This window comes from Amblyomma mixtum, chromosome 1 (assembly GCF_055824585.1).
Source record: "Amblyomma mixtum isolate Tamu chromosome 1, ASM5582458v1, whole genome shotgun sequence".
Lineage (NCBI taxonomy): Eukaryota > Metazoa > Arthropoda > Arachnida > Ixodida > Ixodidae > Amblyomma > Amblyomma mixtum.
Window position 1 is genome coordinate 5,611,960 of NC_143012.1, and position 19,534 is coordinate 5,631,493.

Genomic DNA, 19,534 nt, shown 5'->3' on the forward strand with positions numbered 1-19,534 from the left:
GGCGTCGGGGGAGGCGGCAGCAGCAAAGACGACGGCGCAGATGTGCCTTGAGCACGCTCGTACGTGAAACAATGAGACAAACAAGCGGACCACAAAGAATAATGTCTTTATGGAGGCTAAAGAGCCGCCAACTCTCTGCCTACCGACCTAACTTGGAACCAAGCGGTGAGACGTCGAGCAACACTGCATGATGAGAGAGGGAGAGAGAGATAACACGAGAGAGAGAGGGGAAGACCAGCGAGCATCTTTGGCAGGAGCCCACTGCGGCTCACTGCGCGTAATCAACGAAAGAACGGAGGCGTAGTTCGTTTGACCCAACCCCGACGAGCGAGGCATCGATTACGCGTCGAATAATTTGCCTCATCTCCGACCAGCGTGGAAAGTCGCTGGGAGCCTTGTCCAGTCGATCACCCTGCGCGGAATAGTTTCGTTACCCTTTCTTCGGTGTGGTGCGTGCCGCGTTTACGACGATGCTCAACGTCAATCAGCGTTTTACTGCGTCAGAAGCAGGCCGACCCGTAAAGAGGTGCTGAAGGAGCGTCTCCATCTGCCGCGATCGTTACGATGTGAAGAGGCGTTCACGCGTCGTTCGGGAGTCACCGCGCTTGGCCGATCGGACTTGTGTACTACACAGAACTCAAAATGATGGCTTCGACGAGGGACTCCTTCCAGCGCAGCGACGACGAGGAAGAGCTGGTCTTTGATCAGACCGGTCTGCTTACGAACAAGCTCTCGTCTCGCCACGGCGTTGTGTCCAGAAACCATGCCGTGAACTCTGGAGGCCGTCTGACGGTCGCTCGGACTGTCAACCTGTGTCTGTCGTTCTTTGGCTTGGTGAGTCAACCGCATTTGCGCAATCGCCAGCTCGCCGGTAGCCCGTAACGATAGCGACGAGCGACAGCTTTCCGCGAATGCCAAAATCGCACACCGGACCTCTCAATGTGGGCCAGAATCACGGTTGGAACTGTCTAAATTGTTAATGTGTGACGCTTGTTTGATATTGCCCGTACGGAGATGGAATGAGGCTTTCGTTTTGTTTGAAACAGCTTTGATTTTGACAAAAATTCTTGGTGGATACCGCATGCTTGTCCCATTTTTTGAGGCTCAGTGGCGTGATATCTTACTTAACCGGTTTCCAACGGGCTTATGGGGAACATCACCCCGAGGGTGCTTCAAAGAATGCCGAAAAGCAAACCGTCCAGTCATATACACATCCAGATAATTCTCAGCGAAGGTATAGTAAGGGAGAGAGACGTGAAACTGGTGTCTGAGAAATGTAAGAGAGGCGCCTTTCTGCCCTTCTGGTTGGAAGCAGTACAAGCAACAAAACCTACCATCTTGTGCTGGCAGCTTGTAAAAAGACCGAATGTAGTCTTTTGAGTAACACGGGTAGAATTCCACAAATCTAGTATCTAGGTTATCATGCTGTCAGTATCAGCAGCCTGTTATCAAAGTGTTCATTAGTTTGGCAGCACCCTCCCTTACCTTCAGATAAAAGCCTTATCATTTCTGTTTTGCCCACAGCAGTTCCTGACCTTGTAATAATAGTGTAGGAAAGGTTGTTCGTGCTATTCCATCTTATGTACCTAATCTCCTTGTGTGTCCCAGTTTTTCTCAAATTAGAGCTTTTCCCCTTTTTCATGTTAACATGCCATTAAGCGCGTGTGCTCAATTTCACAGGGACTCTGCTTTGCCATACCAACAGCAACGATCCAAGACCTTCAGAAGAGAACCAATGCCGAGGCCGACATAAAACACATCTATACAGCACGCTATGGCGGCTATATATTCGGCTGCCTTATAGGTGACTTTCTTTTTTTCTGAGTAATGTTTTGTCATTGAAATTAAAGCCAAAGGATTTTGGTGAAACATTGTCAGAAGTATGTGCACCATGCTCTGCAAGTTGCCCTTTTCTGTGCACTGTTTAAGCTAATTTTATCTTTACCTTCAAGTGGCTTGTGGTGTCAGTGAGGAAGCAAAAGATTTTTAGAATGAAATACAAGTGTCAGGTGTGTTCACATTCCATAAAAACAATGCTACTATGCCATTTTGTTATTAGTGCATGTTAGGTAATAAAGGGCTTGCAGTTATGTATAAATATGTTTTAATCGTGACTAAATGCAAAGTGCTTGCAATTTTCGTTTTGTTGTTGCCAGTGTGAAAATTGGTATGATCAATGAAAACTTGTACTGGAAAACACACTTTAGGAAGCGCAAACCAGGCTTCCATCACACTCCTGTGTCCCTTGTTAGTCCAGTGCAAGGCCCTTCTGAATGAAAAGTTGTGTATTATCCCCCTTAAGCCCACTCCTTTTCGTTCAAATCTCAGGCGTTCAAATGAGAGGCTGGAACTCACTACTAAAGGGCGCTCAAAGTCACAGGAGTTTCACCCCTTGACATTTAACTGTGTCTGTCTGGCATTGTATAGCTAACCACAAAATGTAACTGCATGCCATCGGCATGAGTATGGGTGTAGTCTGTACACTGACACATCGGACTGCAAATGACACACATGGTTGATTGTTGAAGTGGCAGGAATGAGCCCACGATGTATAAAAGGTGCAGGGATCCTCACTTTGATATGCCTGTTTTATGCAGGCATACAGAAGTGCCTTTGGCAGAATCTTGATTTCATTCTGTTCCTGATCAATCTTTTTGATATGGCCTTTTTTCACATGCACAGCTTTCTCGTGCTCCAATAGTTGAAAACTAACTACCGGATTTTACCGTGCTTGTGAGTGAGCGCTGCAAGCAGCTGCTGCCAGCGCACGCCTGCCACTTCACATCCGCATTTGGCGCTTCGTGGAAGTAGATCGCACATGTGATATTCACAAGCGTGCATTTTCAACCACTTTTTGGGTACAGTGGATAAACTTTCATGCACTCCCCAGAGGGCGCCATGTCTTGCGAAAGAGGCTAATTGGAAGTTTGCTTCAGTTATGCAGTTGACACTTATAGTTGACACTTTTTTTTTCTAATAAACGTTAGTCAAAATAAAGGGATAGGCCAGAGGTTGTTTATAATTTCAGAGTGATTACACAATTTTTTCTTGCATTTCTCTCTGTCCAGGTGGATTTTTATTCGATTGGTATAACAGACAGTTCCTGCTGTTCCTCAGTATTTTTGCTACGTCCATTGGCATTATAGTGATGCCCTTCTGTGCCCAGCTGGCAACCCTCATGGCATGCTCAGCCATTACTGGCATCACCATGGGGTTCCTAGATACAGGTAAGCACAACCTAGACACATTCCATTTGTTTTAGCATTTACTAAGCCAATCTGTAGCGCTTTCCAGTGGATGTCTGGTGTATCCCCACTTATAAGTTTCTTTCCTTCAGAGTAACATCATTTTCATCTGCACGTAGCATCGTGAGGACAGAGCACAAAAAAACACACGAGGACAAACAAGCGCTGAACTTTAATTTGGAGAATTGGCAAGTCACTGCATATATACCCGGAGTAACAAAACTCTCGCCAGAGTTACAATAAACACGGGCCTGACGTGCCTGTATACGGTGTGATGTCAGTGCATGTTAAAGAACCCCAGGTGGTCGAAATTTTTGGAGACCTTCACTACGGTGTCCCTCATAGCCTGAGTCGCTTTGGGGCGTTAAACCCCATTAACCAAACCAAACTAAACACGTGGCGAAAGGGAGGTATCACAGGCAAAAGTGAAACATCGGTATAGAATCTTGGCAACGTCATCTGTTCTACACCTCCCTTTCACCACGCGTTTATTTATATTTGCAAGCTGAGCAGTCAGGTCATAAAACACTTTTGAGGAAACTGGCATTGAAGTTATACAAGCAGTTCATGCCCATCAAAATGCCCCAGAACTATGATGTTCACTGTCTTTGGCTGTGGGGAGGCATTCTAAAAGCACGATTCTGCCAAAAAAATTTCAGCGAAACCACCTTTCCAGTGACACCAATCTGCTGCGAGCAGCAGTTTACAAGCCGAGCTACCACGCTTGAAAATTGAATATTTTTGCGGAGATTTCAGCAAGTTTTTTGGCACCTAGTCACAAAAATATTTTGTTGTCACTTCTGAGCTCATTTCGCAGAAAATTTTTTGGGATGCGGTTAAAAGATCTTATAGGTACCAAATATGATGTTTTTTTTTTTTTTCGAGATTTTAGTGATTTGAAGGCTCTGTTACCTCTTAAGAATGTGGTTAAGAAAGGTCCAAAATTTTGTTTGATTATATCAAATAAACCACTGGTCCTTAAGGGTAACGGAGTGGATTCCAAGAGAAGGCAAACGTAGCAGGGGGCGGCAGAAAATTAGGTGGGCGGATGAGATTAAGAAATTTGCGGGAATATGGTGGCCGTGGCTGGCGAAGGACAGGGTTAATTGGAGAGACATGGGAGAGGCCTTTGCCCTGCAGTGGGCTTAGTCAGGCTGATGATGATGATGATGATATCAAACAAGTCAGGGGCATTGAAATTCTTGCATAATTACATCTTGCAGCTAGTTTCTTGTTTAGGTAACAAGAACAGCTTTGACAACACACTACTTTTTTTTTTATTGCGGAGGAATTCTGTGTGGCAGTTCTACATACAGGTGGAGCTTTACTGCAGACTTAAGTTGTATCCAATTACAGATCCACTTAAACCATAGCTGTGCACAATGCAACTTTGCCTAGAGATAGAAAACTAGGAAAACACCTTTCAGGCGCCGCGCTACAAGCTGTGCTATTCAAATTCGCTTTGCAACGTCTCCATTGCAGGTGGAAACGTCTGGTGCCTGGACCTGTGGGGTCGTCACAGTGCGCCACTAATGCAGGCCCTGCACTTCTGCTTTGCTCTCGGAGCCCTTGTTGCTCCGCTGATTGCAGAGCCATTCCTCTCGCCTGTGTCGCTGAGCGGAATATCGCCAACGCATAGCTTTGGTAATGCCTCCCTTGCACCCGAGACGTACGCTCACATCCCCCCCATCGGAATACACCATGGCATTGTGGTCAGCAGACACCACTCGCATGTTGTGCCGCACTTATTGAACTCGCCGCCGCCACCGGACATAGTCTCGAGACCACGGCGAAGCATCAGTGAAGAGCCACTGAATAGCACCGACGTTCAGTTCCCATCCTTTACGAACATCTCCAAACACAACGAAAGTGACGCTGGAGATGAAACGGAACAGCACACATTCTTAAACTCAACAAGCAGTGAATCTAATGACACTTCAAGAGTAGAGAGTAGCAACAGCAACCAGACGACATCTTCGACACCAGCCCCGAGCACAACTACACTGGCCAAGAAACCGACCAAGCCCTTCTATGCCGAAGGTATAAAAAAGGAGGACAAGTGGGATCGCAAATCTCAGAAAAAGGCACCCAAAGTACCTGCAATTGCAGCAAGTCCCAATTCAACCAATTCATCTACGCACACCAACGCAACATCTTTGAAACCGAATTCAACTACCAGCTCAACACCAGCACCTGTGTCAAAGCAGAGCTCAGCAGCCCCAGTGTCGGCGCAGACAACGTCACTACCTTTGTTGGCACTGAATGAAAGCAGCAAGGCATACAGTTCGAATGGAAACGCCTCGACAGAAACAAGTGTACCAAACAATTCCAGCGGAACAGGAGGTGAAAGCACACTTCAAGAAAGCACTAATGCCACGTTAAATGTGCTGTCAAGCGTGGGCCCAACGTCATCATCAACAGTTTCCAGTGAAGTCACTACTGGTAATCCAACAACCAAAAAACCAACCACGAACCAAGTGATAACCACCAAGCGATTTATTATTGCCACAACTATTAAACCAAATGTGGCATTAGTCACAGATTCTCCACCAGAAAAACATGATGTGTATACCACACACAAACAGTCTGATCAGTCCATGAAAGGTGTGGTCACAACTGAAACCAAAAGCACAACCCAAGCTATGAACTTGCTTACAACGCAGGGTAGTTTGATGAAAACAACTCGTGCCACTGTTGCTCCTGAGGAAACAACCACAGTCGATGCGCCAACGAAGAGTGAACAGGCCATTCCAAACTATGGGCCAGGCGTTGAGCATTTGGCCACTGAAAAACCAAAGCAGCACATTTCACACAAGCCATCAAGCCTGGTCCCTGAAACTCTTAGCCCAATCACAACGTTCAGGCCCATGCAGCCAGCAGTCGGTGCCGCTGAGGACAATGCGCCGAATGGGAGCAGTGCAGAGACCACCAACAAGCCACCCTTGCTCACTACTAAGGCAACACTGCTTGAGCAGGCATCACCAACGGGAGAAACAGGTCTCACCTCGTGGATCACCCACAAGTTCATGGAAAACAGAATAGGGAAGCTTGAGTTTGTCTACGCCATCCTTGGAGCATACCTGTTCATCGTGTCTGTTGTCTTCCTTGTGTTTCTGTGCACGAGCCCGCGTGATTCTCGGTCACGTCAGGAAGAGGACATTAAGATGCCTGGCCCATCAGGCAAGCGCAGTCTGGTCCTGCTCAGTTCACTCTTCTTCTTCCTGTACATGGGAATGGAAGCCGCCGTTGGCGAACTGCTGCAAATATATGCCGGCCACCCTGGAGGCTATGCACTCACGTATGTTTTCTGGGGCAGCTTTGCAGCAGCACGTTTCCTTGCCATACCCATTGCAATCAAGGTGTCCTGCCGCAACATGCTTCTCGGAGACCTCGGCATCTGCTTTCTTGCATCTGTTCTCCTCGTGGCTGGCGCAGACAGGATGGAGTCTCTCCTCTGGACGGGAGTCAGTGTCTTGGGTGTTGGCATGGCGTCTGTCCTGCCGACGTCGCTCGCCTGGCTGGAGCGCCACATGCGTGTCACGAATCGCGCCGCTTCTGTCGTTCTGCTCGGCGCCGCTTTTGGAGAGATGGCGCTGCCATTCCTCGCAAATCACCTCATTGAGCGCGAGCCAGCCGTCTTGGTGTACGTCAACGTGAGCGTTGTCACGCTGTGCTGCCTCAACTTTGGGGCCCTCTGGCTGGCGGCAGCCAAACGTGGCGAAAAGTACGCTCCGGACGGCGGGCCACCCGACCGGTCGCTCTACCAGTTGGCGAACCTCGACGATGGTGACGACCAGGCCGACTTCACACTGCTGAGACCACTGTGTGCCAATGGCGAGAATGGCTTGCACTTCAAGGGAAAGCACAGGTTCCCAAGAGGACTCAGCGCAACGTCTTGAAGACCACTTTTCCTTTATTGTTCTCCGCTAGTGTGCACCAGCCAGTGCGATTTTTTGGAGACAGACTACATAGTGTGCCATTTCTCTACACAAGTATGTGCGCAGAACTTGACAGTCAATAACTGCAGCCGAATGCGGCATGCTAGGTGTTGTGTGTTAGGGGGATACGCTGTATTGCTGCGACTTGCAACGGCTTTGCATAAGCCCCATGCCTCTAGAAGCTCTGTTCTGGTTTCGTGTGGCGATTTATACGTAACCTTTATATCAAAGGAACAACCAGACTTGCCCTGAGAGACTGTGGTGCGACAAGTGTTCCAAGTGCTAGTTTCGTCCAACAGCTTGGATGAGTCTGATGAGCAACGCATGAGCTGAAGTCACAATGCTGTTCAAGTGCAATTTTTTCAGCTTTCAGAGTAGAAGAGAGCTAACGAGGCACAGAGTTAAGCTCTGTACCATATGTGAAGATCACTGCTTTTAGTATACACTGCAGTCATACTGTGCCAATAGTCCTTGCACACAGTTGTATATTGCTACCGTGATATCACTTTACGTTACATAGCGCAATTATCTGTTCACGCTATCTGCTGTGAATGACAGCCTAGTCAATCTTCTTCTGTGGGGACATTGTGTAGCATCATAAGAGCATTTTTAAATTTTAAATTAAAACTTATCCTTGTCTTGTTGCTCTTTTAGCTTTAATGACAGAATTAGTGCCAGATGCATTTCTTGCCAAGCTTAGTTATTTTCTTTAATAAAGAGTAGCGTGGAAGAGAGATTATGGCACCTTTCGCTTTGTGTTGAATGCGTGTTATTGTTACTTTTCTGGTGCTCTGAGCAGGGTCTTTTATGTGACAAAGCATCTATCACTGCAACATATAACCGAGACTTTTGCCATAGTGTGTACTACTCCCGCACACCATCAGTGCGCATGGTAGTTATAAGCGGCAGTGGTATGTGCTATGCTATAAGTCTTAATAACAAAATACACTTCCAGCATAGTCTTGCGACGGCCATTTTGTGGATGCACTGAGTTAACGCTGCTGTGAAATATGCTATGGCGAAACTATGCTGTGAGAAGTCAAAAAGAGTTTAAATAAAAGGTTGCAAACTAAGTGGCAGATACTGTTTCATATCCACACATTAGCGTTTGTGCTTTCTGTGACACCGTGATATGGTCTACACGTGAAACCAGCTACTGGCAATAATGCCACCAAAATTTTTACATAGTTCTGAGCAGAGTCACTTGGCTCTTATCATTCACGGGAGCAGTGAAGGACCTTTATTCATTAAAAGGCAGAGCAGTTCGCAAAGACATGAGTGAACTGCACATAAATGACGAGAGGTAACGACAGGAAAGACGCTCAAAACGCAAGAAATATGTACATTAATCAATTCCTGAGGTGTGGAAAATAGAAAGTGCAGTAGTATAGCATAAAATGAAACAAACATAAAAACAAGCATAGAATGCACAGCACTGTGCCCTTCATCCGTTCTCACTGCATCTGTCCTCCTCTAGCACAGAGCAAGTAGCTGACACTTCTACATGTTTCTTGGAAAAAACAGCGCTAAACGAAGGACAACGAGAAAGGGTACAACAGGACCGGCGTTGTACTCTTGTACTCTTTTTCGTTGTCCTTCGTTTAGCGCTGTTTTTTCCAAGAAACATGTACCAACTAGCTCAACTCTCCGTTTTATTGACACTTCTACATAGCTATCTACTCAGGCTATCTGCCTTCACAGCAGATTTTTTTACAGTAATTACTAAAACAGCAACTTTCAACTAAGAAAAAATGGAGAAAAACTCACACGCAAGCCATTTCAACTCCGCTGCACTGCACATTTAATGCAGTCACAAGAGCACTAATACTTCAACATTTCAGGAAGAAATGAGAAAAAAAAATGCGGGAGAAGTAAATTCCTGGGAAAAAATACAAAGGATTTTTTTTCAGCTGTGGCTGTTCTCGTGAAGCAGTGCAGGCAGTTAAGCTTAAAACGAAGAAAACAAAATTCGAGTAATTTTGGCACAACTACGGCAACGAGAAGAAGGAGAAGAAAAAAAAAACAACCTGCCTACATAATGCAAAAAAGCGTCAAAGCTGCAGCAAGGCATGTGCTGAGCCCAGTTTTAAAAAGACCAACAGCGACTGGTGAAGGCACCAACTGGAACCAATGGAATTCCAGTTTGCTCCTGTTGCATTTTGGCTATTTCCAACTGGCATCTTTATCTTTTTTTTTAACTGAGATAATGGGATAAGCCAGAAATCCACAAAGTACAGCTTGAACATGAGACTTCCAAAAAAAAAGTGTGCAGTGGTGGGAGGCGGTAGTTGGCGGAGGTGTTGAGCGGTGTTGCAGTTACTCTTAAGGCTCGATGAAAATCTGCACTCTGCCGCTTGAATTTCCACCGGCAACAATGAGGCGTTCGGGATGAACATCTACAAGTGAGGAGACCGATGTGATGCTCTCGCCCATCAACTTGCAAACGAGTGCGCCATGATTGGAGTAGACCTCAATGCGCCGTGGCTGCTCCATGCTGCCGACCAGGAACAGCTCATCGCAGCCAGGCATCCAAACTGCCTTGAACGGCGACAGCCATCGCCCGGTAAAATTGTTGTGCCTTTGAGGATGGAAAGAATGATGCATTAGCAACAGGTTGTCGCAGCTGCATATTGTAATTCAGGAGACAGAGGTAATACTGTATTGATGTATTAACTGGTGTCGGAGTTTCTGAAAAAGGCCTAATCATCAGAGTAGTGACATCACAACCTCGAGACCTTGCAAGGGTAATTCAGACACCCCAGTGTGATCACACTCTTGATTCCTGTGTATGTGTGTGTGTGTACACGCACGCACACACACACACACACACATATACGGTGCTTTGTCAACGTGTGGGACCGGCACTGTGAAAGACAAATTGGTGCTACCGTGCTCATATTGGTCAAAAACGCCTGAAGGACTTTTATATATACAAAGTAATTGCGGTGAAAAGTAAACAGGGTGAACCGAGTGGGATTCGTACCCACGATCTTTCGTTCATGCAAAGCACACACATATGCCGTGAAGTTTAGGCATCACATTGTGACCTGCTAAAACATCATTACGGTTAAAACAATGGTAAACACATCATGAAATATCTGGGTATTTAGATGTTTTAAACCAGTAAGAACGCATGTTTTGCTTTAGCCCTGTTACAGCTACGCTTAATTGAAAGCTTAATTCAAATGCAATGGACAACCATGAAAACAACAAGGAATGCTTACTTGAGTGAAACCAGCTGTTTCATCTCTCCAGTTGGTGAAATGTCGTTGACAACTCTACAAGAAAAAAAAAAAAAATACACATAGTGGAAATCGGTGCCGTGTCAACGTACGACATGCTCGAAAGGAGATCGTGCAGATATTTGTCCACAGGCCTGAATTGCATATTACACTGTCTCTTGTGCCGCGCCCCCTTGATATGCGCACATAGGCAGGCACTTAAATGGTCAGCAGGCTCCCATCAATAGGTCTAGAAAGAGTCTGGCCGCGTAGTTTCGTTTTCGGAGCTTCGCTGCTAGCTCACGGTGAAGATGGCTATCGGCTCAGCATATCAGCGAGTCAGTCAAGCTGCACCACTCAGCACGACAATGTCCATGTCGCTCATTTTTTGTTTGTTTTTTGAAGGCACCTTGGCGCTTCAGCGCCAATTCACACTTCCCTCGTTTCTGCCCGCGTGGTATTTCCGTTTTTATAACATGTCGACACTTCACGCTATCCTTCTCACATCCCACACCGCATGTGAAAAAGCTCTTACGCCACCATGTCACACGCTGAAAGCAGCCTAGGAGACCCTACCATTGTGGAGCATTTTTTGCTTCCGACACTCCTGACAGCGTGCACGAAGGAAACATATGAAAGAACTGCGAGAAGTCACTGCTGTCGCGCAGTTTTTGTCTTAAAAGGAGGTAATTATTGGCCAGGTTCCCACCAAATAAATTTCGCTTTCACGCAAACAGTTTTTGGTAGTTTTGGGGGAGCCATTCGATAATTTGACATCTGGATAATTTGGACATTTTTTATACCCCTTTAAATGCAGAATTAACGAGGTTTTACTGCAATGATTTGATGATGCAGTCAACATACTTTAGGGTGTCATCAAACGACGTTGTGACAATCCTGTTTCCCTTGACTGGAGAAAAGAATGCTCCGGAGCAGGAACGGTTGTGTGTCAGCATCGCCAGTGGTGTGGGTCTCCGCTTGGACATCATTCGGGAGTCCCATAGCTTCACTTTCCTGGAAACGTGACACCGGAAGTGAGGTAAGGCAGGATGGAGGATGCACACGTAAGCAGAACACAAACTGCAAAACCCAAATAGATGGAAGAAAAAAAAAAGATGAAAGCAAAACATGATGAAGTAAAAAAATATGGCCGATTAAATTTAGCGTGGTGAGGCAAAATGCAAATTAGGTGCACTAACACTCAGTCTGAGCCTTGGTTTTCAAGGTCAAGCAGGCTTCCGACAAGATTGGTGAAATCAGACTTAAGCTCCGCCGTAAGGATACAGTGCGATAGCGTTAATGGGTTAATGCCCATATATGTGGAATTGGCAATTAGTGTTAATGGGTTAGTGCACATACAGTATATGCGGAATTGGTAATTCCCTACTTTATATTAATAAATCCTTGGGAGTCCTCATACCACTCCTGGTCCAGTGGTGAGGTGGTTAAATGATGTGCCACTCAGTGGGCAATCCTGTAAGCCTCTCGTGGAATACAGACAAACAGCCATTTGGTACCAAGTGAAGCTTGAGTGGCTGTGTTGCATCAGGTACAAGTGGGCAAAGAGTGAAATTTCAGCGCCGCGATCTCCAGGGTCCTCTCGGCGGCGGCGATGAGCAGCAACAGCAGAAGCATTTCCACCAGTTGTGTCGCTCATTCTCCAGAAAGAACTGGCTGAGACTATTCTACGCTGTACTATATAAGCAGATGGTTTACACTAGAAAGACAACGCTGTGAGTGGCGAGGCCAATGCGGACAATCTATTATGTGCAGCACAATTCACAGCGCCACCCACCCACAGAGAGGAGCATGGCGTGACTGCGAGGAGGCTGCACATGGGCGCATGCTGCCGCAGACAGACAGACCTCACCTCTCCTAGCCACCCTACTTCCGCTCATGTAGTGGCGATGGACAACAGCATGCGTGGCATGCCTAAAGCCCCTAGACGCACCAGTAGCGCTATCTATGAGTGAGCAGCAGTACTCTCATTTGCTGTTACACCGGGGATGGTTACGTGGCGCAACCCAGAAAAGGGAACTTAAGAGCTGTGCTCTAAAATACGAACGGAAGAGCAAGGAACGTCTTCGGGCATTTTTTCTGCCAGGCCCATGTTTTTTTTTTATTATTTATTCTGATTATTATTTTTTCTGATACCTGCAGTGCTTGTTGGGGCATTATTGTAGCGGGGAAACAAGGAGAAAAATATATTTTCACAGAGATGGCACACTAAATGGAAATGGGAAAACGAACACAAGTAAAAATGATACAAACAAAAAATGCAATGACATTAAAATTCCCATTCAGCTGCTTAGGCACGAATGCCTTAACACTGCCTTATAAGGCAAAACTTGTTGACTTCAGGACAACTACAAATGAGCCAGAAGAGCATCATTTAACCAGTACTACTAGGTAAAACCTCATTACAAGAGACACTTAAGGGACCCGGGAAAGATGTCTCCTATAACCAACGTCTCTTGTAACCAAAAATTCTAAAAAACACTGAGGAGTTGGACTAGATAAGTTTATTTGCACGTCAGCATATGAGTGCACTTAAACACATTCATGCACATTAACAGGAGATTGTTCAGGATGGCTTGAAGAAGTCCTTCATAGTAGTTTGTCTTTTTGTGAATGCAGAGTGTATTAGCTTCCTTCCCAACTTCTGTAGGTAAAGCATTTCGCTTTGCAGGCCTTCCTGTTGCTCACAACACCTTTGAAGCACTCTCAGATGCTCATCATCCTCAAATGCTGGCACTTTTTCCCCTGCAACATCCTCGACGTCATCCTCCTCCTCCTCTGGTTCACCCTCTATGGCACACATACCATTTATTTGCGCAAGGATTGCATGGTCTGTGAGCTCTTCAGAGCACATGAGGTCCGCATCTGCAGATACGAACTCCTCAAAAGATTCTGGTACCTCTGCAGTCTCTTGCATGCTCGCCCAAGCTTCATTTTCAAGGAAGTTTTCCACAGGATCCATATAAGGCCCCTCTTCCATCATGTCACCAAATTTAAAGCCTGCTTTTCTGAAACAGTTTTCCACAACTTCACTTCCCAGGCCATTCCAGACGGCTGAAATCACCTGAACAGCAAACTTCACGTCAACTACTGTTGCACGATCTTGCTGCATGTTGAACAGACATGCTATCAACCTTGTTCTATGCTGCAACTTCACAAAGTGCACAATCCCTTGGTCTGTTGGTTTACGGTGGGATGTAGAGTTTGGAGGGAAAAAAATAACTTTAGTGGCTTTGAGCACAGGAACTTTGGTGTGGCAAGAGGCATTGTCCACAAAGAGAAGCACATCACAATTCTGAGCTTTCATCTTCTGAGCAAATTTTAGTAGCCAGGAGTTGAAAATGCTGGATGTCATACGTGCATTCTGGTTTGCTTCGTACGTGACGAGAATATGATGCCAGTGGCTGAAACAACAGGGTTGTTTCGACTTCCCAATACCAAGGAGACGCTCCTTCTTAGTTTCTGGCATACTGCAACAAAAAAGGATGCTGATGCACTCCTTCAACTGCTGCCCGCCATGGCATGCATCAGACTTGAACAAAAGTGTCTTTCCTGGCCTCATTTTGCAGAACAAACGATCTCTCCATGCGGACGCGGCATGCAGTCTGTGGCGGCAATTTTGGTGCAGCGAGACAGTAATCGCAACTATGTGATGTGTGATATCCACCTGCACTTCGAGTTATTGTTCAATTCGCTCTTGCCCTACCATAAGCTTGCCGTCACGGTTAGCTCAATTGGTAGAGTGACTGCTCCGGTGAAGCGGTGGTTCCGGGTTCGAATCCCAGACCAGGATGAATTTTTCTTTAACTACGAAGTTTCTAAGAAAGCTGTATGGCTTTCCTTTGTAGCCGTATGGCTGCGCTCGGGTGGACATCAGTGAGTAATTACTCCCTTATTACAAATCTACTCCACCTTGGGGGATTCCCCTAAAACATTTGGTCAGCTGCAGAAAGGAACAGAATCGAGGCAAGGGAATGAAAAGTGCAGCACATACGAGTTGGTACGATGTCGGCCGCGTTGCGTGAGCGTACCTGGGTTGCGTCTCTTCTAAATAGTAAAGAATTTACTCTGGGGACCTAAAAATGTTGTCCTTAGTAACCGAGTGTCTCTTATAACCATGTCTCTTGTATGCAGTGTTGTTAATATGGCAAACATAGGAAAACCAACCAAACCACTTTCAGATGTCTCTTATAACTAAGTGTCTCTTGTAACAAGATTTTGCTTACTACTAAACACAATTTACAGGACAAATAAATCAGGCTAACTTCTCAGTTCTTCAGGCATACTCACGCATCTGTGCTTCCAGTCAGGAACCAGGAGCTGTTTATGGGATGGGCATCGATGGTCCTCACTTTCCGGTCATGCAGATCGTACAAGCCAGTCTGCTTCCTAGTGGGCAGAAAAGTTTGCGCAACCAGAAGTGAGTGGAAAACCAAAGCGGCGGCCACGACCTTGCCAGAGTTAGAGGCAAAGTACTGTTTCGAGTTTTGAGGCACCTGCTTTGTGGGAAACAAACGAAATGTTAATCGAAATGAAAAATCAGTTCCAGAAAGAAATTTACAGTCAAACGTCAGTGTAACAAAGCTATGCTTCAATTGCTTATATAGTAGCAGGCTTTTTCACTATGCAGCCAGTCATAAACCGAACCGAGGCAATGTGAGGGATTCTGCATCTCACGTTTCTCTATTGTTTTTTGCATGCATGTTGGGTAGGTAAGGGTGGAAGCAAAGACACATGGAGTTTCTCGACACACTGTGAAAGCTGTCAGGGTTCCCCAACTCATAAGCATTCGACACAACATACTGTATATATTCGAGTATAGGCCGATAGTTTCTTTAAAAACACAAGTTATGAAGCTCTTAAGTCGGTTTAGGTTCGAGGATTTTGTTGTTGTATTCATAAAATACGCAGAAAACGCATAAAAAAGTAGCAAGCAGGTGACCCCCCCCGAAACACCGATAGAATACGGCACAGTGGCTGTTACTCTCCATAGGTGATGCCGATAAAAGCACAAACGAGTATTGGCTGCCATTTTTGCTTCGTTTTCTCTTCGTTTGATGGCGTGGTCACGTTCAGCAGCAGTGCAAGTTTTCACATGTGGTTTTCCACCAACATCATGGCATCAAACAGAGTGTCATGATTGTGCCACCTTCGAGTGAAAAGTTGTGCTCGCCGCAGAGCAGTCTTCAAACCTGCAACCTGGTTGGGATTTCAGCGTGCACGAAAAGAATGTTCACCACTAGAGGGGACAGCATGATGAACTTTTTGCTTGCTCCGCAACAAGGAGGGCCTTCACGGGCCTGAGGAAAGGCTGCCATCGTGAAGTAGAATCAGCAATGGCAGAGTTCGTGAAATCGCGGAGGTCAGACGGCACTTCCAGTGACCACAGAAGTGCTACAGGCCAAAGCGAGAAAGCTGGCAAGAAAGCAAGGCATTCCATGAAACCAGCGAATGTGCAAGCTAACTCCAACAGGCCGCATCAAGCTCACGTCGCTGGATCGCTGCAGCCTAGCATGAGATCCGGAAAGCTTGGTTGCGTGCTCGTTTCTAAGTGGGATGCATTTCCAGTGCACTTGATGGCACAGAACACTGTACAAAGAGGGCGGTGATAAGGAAGTCGGCGATGACAAGGGCGAGTGAATGGAAGCAGGTTCATGGAAATAAATGCCATTTGCGTGCTGTCCCTGCCGTCGTTCTCAATTGTCTTTCGGCCGGATTACATTCGAGAAATTTTTTTTTTATTTGGCCTTCAATTTTCAGGCCTAGATTCGAGTAAGTATGATAGCAATGGATGGAACAGAGAAGCAGCTCACTCTTCCGCTCTGATGTCCACGAAAGAAACCTGGCCGTTGCTGTGGGACACAATCATGGTTCTGTCCTGCATCCAGTCAAAGCACATCACTCCGGCATCCGGGGAACAGCGGTAGAGCTGCAAGAGAGCATTTGTACCCATATAAGGCCTGGTTAACATTTTTATACCTCTGTCGGATATGCAAGTTTCACTGCAAGCAAGCTCACTTCACCTAACAAGTGCTACACTGGCCACACAAAGCAATATGAAAAAAAAAAAAAAGTCATTTTTCAAATGACTATGATGATAATCGACAAAGCAGGAAGCAGTAGAAAGTTCTGACTCCTAATTTAAATTACTTGATCTTATCAAAACAAACTACATGATTACCTCATCAAAAATGCCTCGCTCGATGTCAGCACACCTCAAGGTGTCATCGTAGCTGCTGGAGTAGATCTTCTGAGGGTCTTCAGGACGAATCTTCAGGCACATCAGGCCAGATGTATGTGGTCTGTATGCCTCGACCACATTCTCACCTGTCCCCTGAAGACAAACAAAGAAAAGAAAAGAAACAACTCGCGCACTTGGTTGCAACTGTCAACAATTTTCAGAAATCGGAAACCCGGATAATTCGAACAGCTAGCTCAGTCCTGGCCAGTGCCCATGCAAGTTTATGGCGTCGGACGCTCACTAATTCGGCGCTACAGGTCTCGCATTAATTCAAACGGGCTCCTGAAGGAAGGCTGCATCCAGGTAAGACCAGCACACAACTGTTTCACAACGCAACCCTTGCGCTATGCCTGCTCCCACTACTCCCCAAGTAAAATTACAGTCATCAAACATGCTGTTAGGATGGATCATTTCTACACAAGAGTTGTTCTCACCAGCTTTACGAAGCCAAAGTTTCCCAGTTTGTCACCAACAAAGACCATGGTGGCGGTCAGTGAAGGGTGAACTGCAATCGCTGTGATGCGAGATGGGAGCACTTTCTGGACTGTGGTGTCATCAGCAACCAAGTCTGAGAGCCTGCTCACAATCCTGCAAAGGAAAGGAAAAAAAACAAAACATTCCAGTAAATGCACTTTAGTGAATCCAGCAGCGACTTTTACTTACATAAAGGTTCACCTGCAGCCACCTTTATTAGGTGTGCAACAACTTCAGATTACCTGAAACATGTAACAAACTTTTTCTCCCTGGAGTCAGTTAACACTACAGCGTGTTCCGCAATTAAACACGCACTGTAGGATGCTTCTCTCAGATAAACTGGTGAGTTGTTCGAACTCACCAGTTCGAACTAGTTTAGCCAAAACTCCAATAAATTTAAAGTCTTTCGTGATACGGTGGACCTCTACCACCACCGTGTCACACCCATCATAAGCGGCGCTGTCGCGCGTGTGGAGGTTTAACACACAAACAGCGGACAGCACGTGACGAGCGCGCAGTTTTGTTGCACTGGAAGAATGGAACCATGCAGAAGTACGGGCATCGAGGCACCATAAAGGAAATGGCTCAGCAGCACCAAAGCGGTGAGAAAATAAATGGGGAAAGAAAACAGCAGCTTTTGAAACAATGCTCAGCTGTGTAGGGTGTGCTGGGGGATGCTGGCTGGTGAACACGCTGGTGAAGGTTGGCTTACACTACACACAACTGCCCCTGAAAGCAGAAGATTCGACAGCCACCGCCTTAGCTCAGTTGGTAGAGCACTGGACGCGAAATTCGGAGGTCATGGGTTCGGATCCCACCAGCAGCATGTGGTCGTATTTTTTCTGCTGTTAGTATTAACCTCCCATTGATTCATATTCATTGATTCATATTGAGTCATATTCAGAGCTAAAAATGTGTATCTTGCGACTGACCTCACCTTGACACTTGGTAATAACACAATAGCAATAGTGAGTGCTGTAAAAACACTAGGCGTTTATTTTAACGAATTCAAGCTGTGGAACAATCACGTGGACCTGATAACCACTAAGCCAGCTCGTGTTGTAGGAGTATTAAGGAAATTTCAGCGCACATTACCAACTAAAACAAAGATCGCAATATATCATGCTTTATTCGGGTCTCACATTAACTACTACTGAAATTTGGTGTGGGGAACCACAATGTCTACTTGTAAAAATAAACTTCTGAAATTGCAGAAGGCTGCGATGAGAGCCATAGTGAATGTATCTTTTATGTCACACGTTAGCTCCTATTTCTCAACATACCACATCATGGAGATCGAAAAAATGTATGAATTTCGCATTCTTAGGTCCTATAAAGTTCAGATTAAACAAAACAATATGTTATTTAGAGACATCGCTAAATTAAATGAAAAATCCCTCAAGTTACACAACACGATGCCGCAAACACTGGCACGTTCCACATTCACGCACGAACTATGGCTTTGAAACACTTTACTAAGCTTTGCCATACACATTAAATAAATTTAAAGTTACAGAACAAAATATTACCAGCTCTTCTTTTTCTTTTAAAAGTTTAAAAGAACTTTTTTTCTAATGCACTTGTATATTTATTGCATGAGTACCATTATAAAGTGAACATATAATAATGTCTTGTATTGTTGTATTTGCACAATTTTGGTTGTACTGCACTGCTTCTGGTTGATTTTTGTTATCTTTTAGTGTAATCTGTGTTTTCTGTCCTGCACTGCCGAGTATAGAAGGGTAATGGGAGCTTTGTCAAGCTGCTCTTGAGCGGCTTTTACTCCCATACACCTCAAACATGTATGTAAACATGCTTGTTTGAAATAAACTCATACTCATACCCATAAAAGCTACAAAATTAATAAAAGAAAAGACATCCCCTATGCTCCTTGGTTTCAGTGACTGTTGGCTTCCGTTACTTCTGGTGACCATGTCGAGAACAAAGCAGCCCGGACGTCAGCAGAGGAGCTCAATGTACAAGACATCATAACCAGTATTCAGGATAAACACCACGGCAAAGGATGGCAATGACGCTGAGCCGCCCACGGGCCAAGCTGATGAACCTGTGTGCAATGCGGATGTTCTGCCCTCCATCGTCAAGATTCACATTTCCATCGGACGTTGTGATCATGTGCTTGATCAGAAGTGTTTCTCCTGGAGCCAAGTGCCACACCCGCCAAAAGAAAATCAGATTATTTCAAATAAAAGAGCAAAAAACCTCTCGTTATATGTTCCTGCTTGAAACTTGCCTTCCTGGGTGTGTGCCCTTCATAAAGGTACAGTATTTTCGTTGCGCAGTATAATTACTAGCTTTAATTACTGAGTCTCATTACTACAATATTTCATTAGTACAAATGATTCTTGGAGGCCCCGTATAATACAAAGTATTGAGATT

The 19,534-nt window shown here is 45.5% G+C and overlaps 2 protein-coding genes across 2 annotated transcripts in view; one reads left to right on the top strand and one right to left on the bottom strand.

Moving 5' to 3' along the window:
* On the top strand, positions 1-8,256 carry LOC149365326 (uncharacterized). The gene is made up of 4 exons (XM_089541933.1): positions 1-834; positions 1,681-1,804; positions 3,069-3,227; positions 4,728-8,256. The coding sequence occupies exons 1-4, from the start codon at positions 643-645 to the stop codon at positions 7,142-7,144; spliced, it is 2,892 nt and encodes a 963-aa protein (XP_089398059.1). The 5' UTR covers positions 1-642; the 3' UTR covers positions 7,145-8,256.
* Positions 6,935-19,534, bottom strand: part of LOC149365327 (WD repeat-containing protein 76-like) — a 25,598-nt gene continuing 12,998 nt past the window's right edge. The window contains exons 8-14 of the mRNA XM_089541943.1: positions 17,098-17,251; positions 16,604-16,756; positions 16,236-16,351; positions 14,713-14,811; positions 11,269-11,418; positions 10,408-10,461; positions 6,935-9,761 (exon numbers count right to left, since the gene is read on the bottom strand). Coding sequence (XP_089398069.1) covers positions 9,506-9,761; positions 10,408-10,461; positions 11,269-11,418; positions 14,713-14,811; positions 16,236-16,351; positions 16,604-16,756; positions 17,098-17,251 — 982 coding nt within the window. The 3' untranslated portion in view covers positions 6,935-9,505. The remainder of the gene's footprint in view (positions 9,762-10,407; positions 10,462-11,268; positions 11,419-14,712; positions 14,812-16,235; positions 16,352-16,603; positions 16,757-17,097; positions 17,252-19,534) is intronic.

Excerpts from the sequence above, each read along its gene's own strand:
- LOC149365326 (XM_089541933.1), top strand. The coding sequence starts at position 643 with ATGATGGCTTCGACGAGGGACTCCTTCCAGCGCAGCGACGACGAGGAA. Across the intron at positions 1,805-3,068 it reads TATATTCGGCTGCCTTATAG|GTGGATTTTTATTCGATTGG; the intron begins GTGACTTTCTTT and ends CTCTCTGTCCAG. Across the intron at positions 3,228-4,727 it reads CATGGGGTTCCTAGATACAG|GTGGAAACGTCTGGTGCCTG; the intron begins GTAAGCACAACC and ends TCTCCATTGCAG.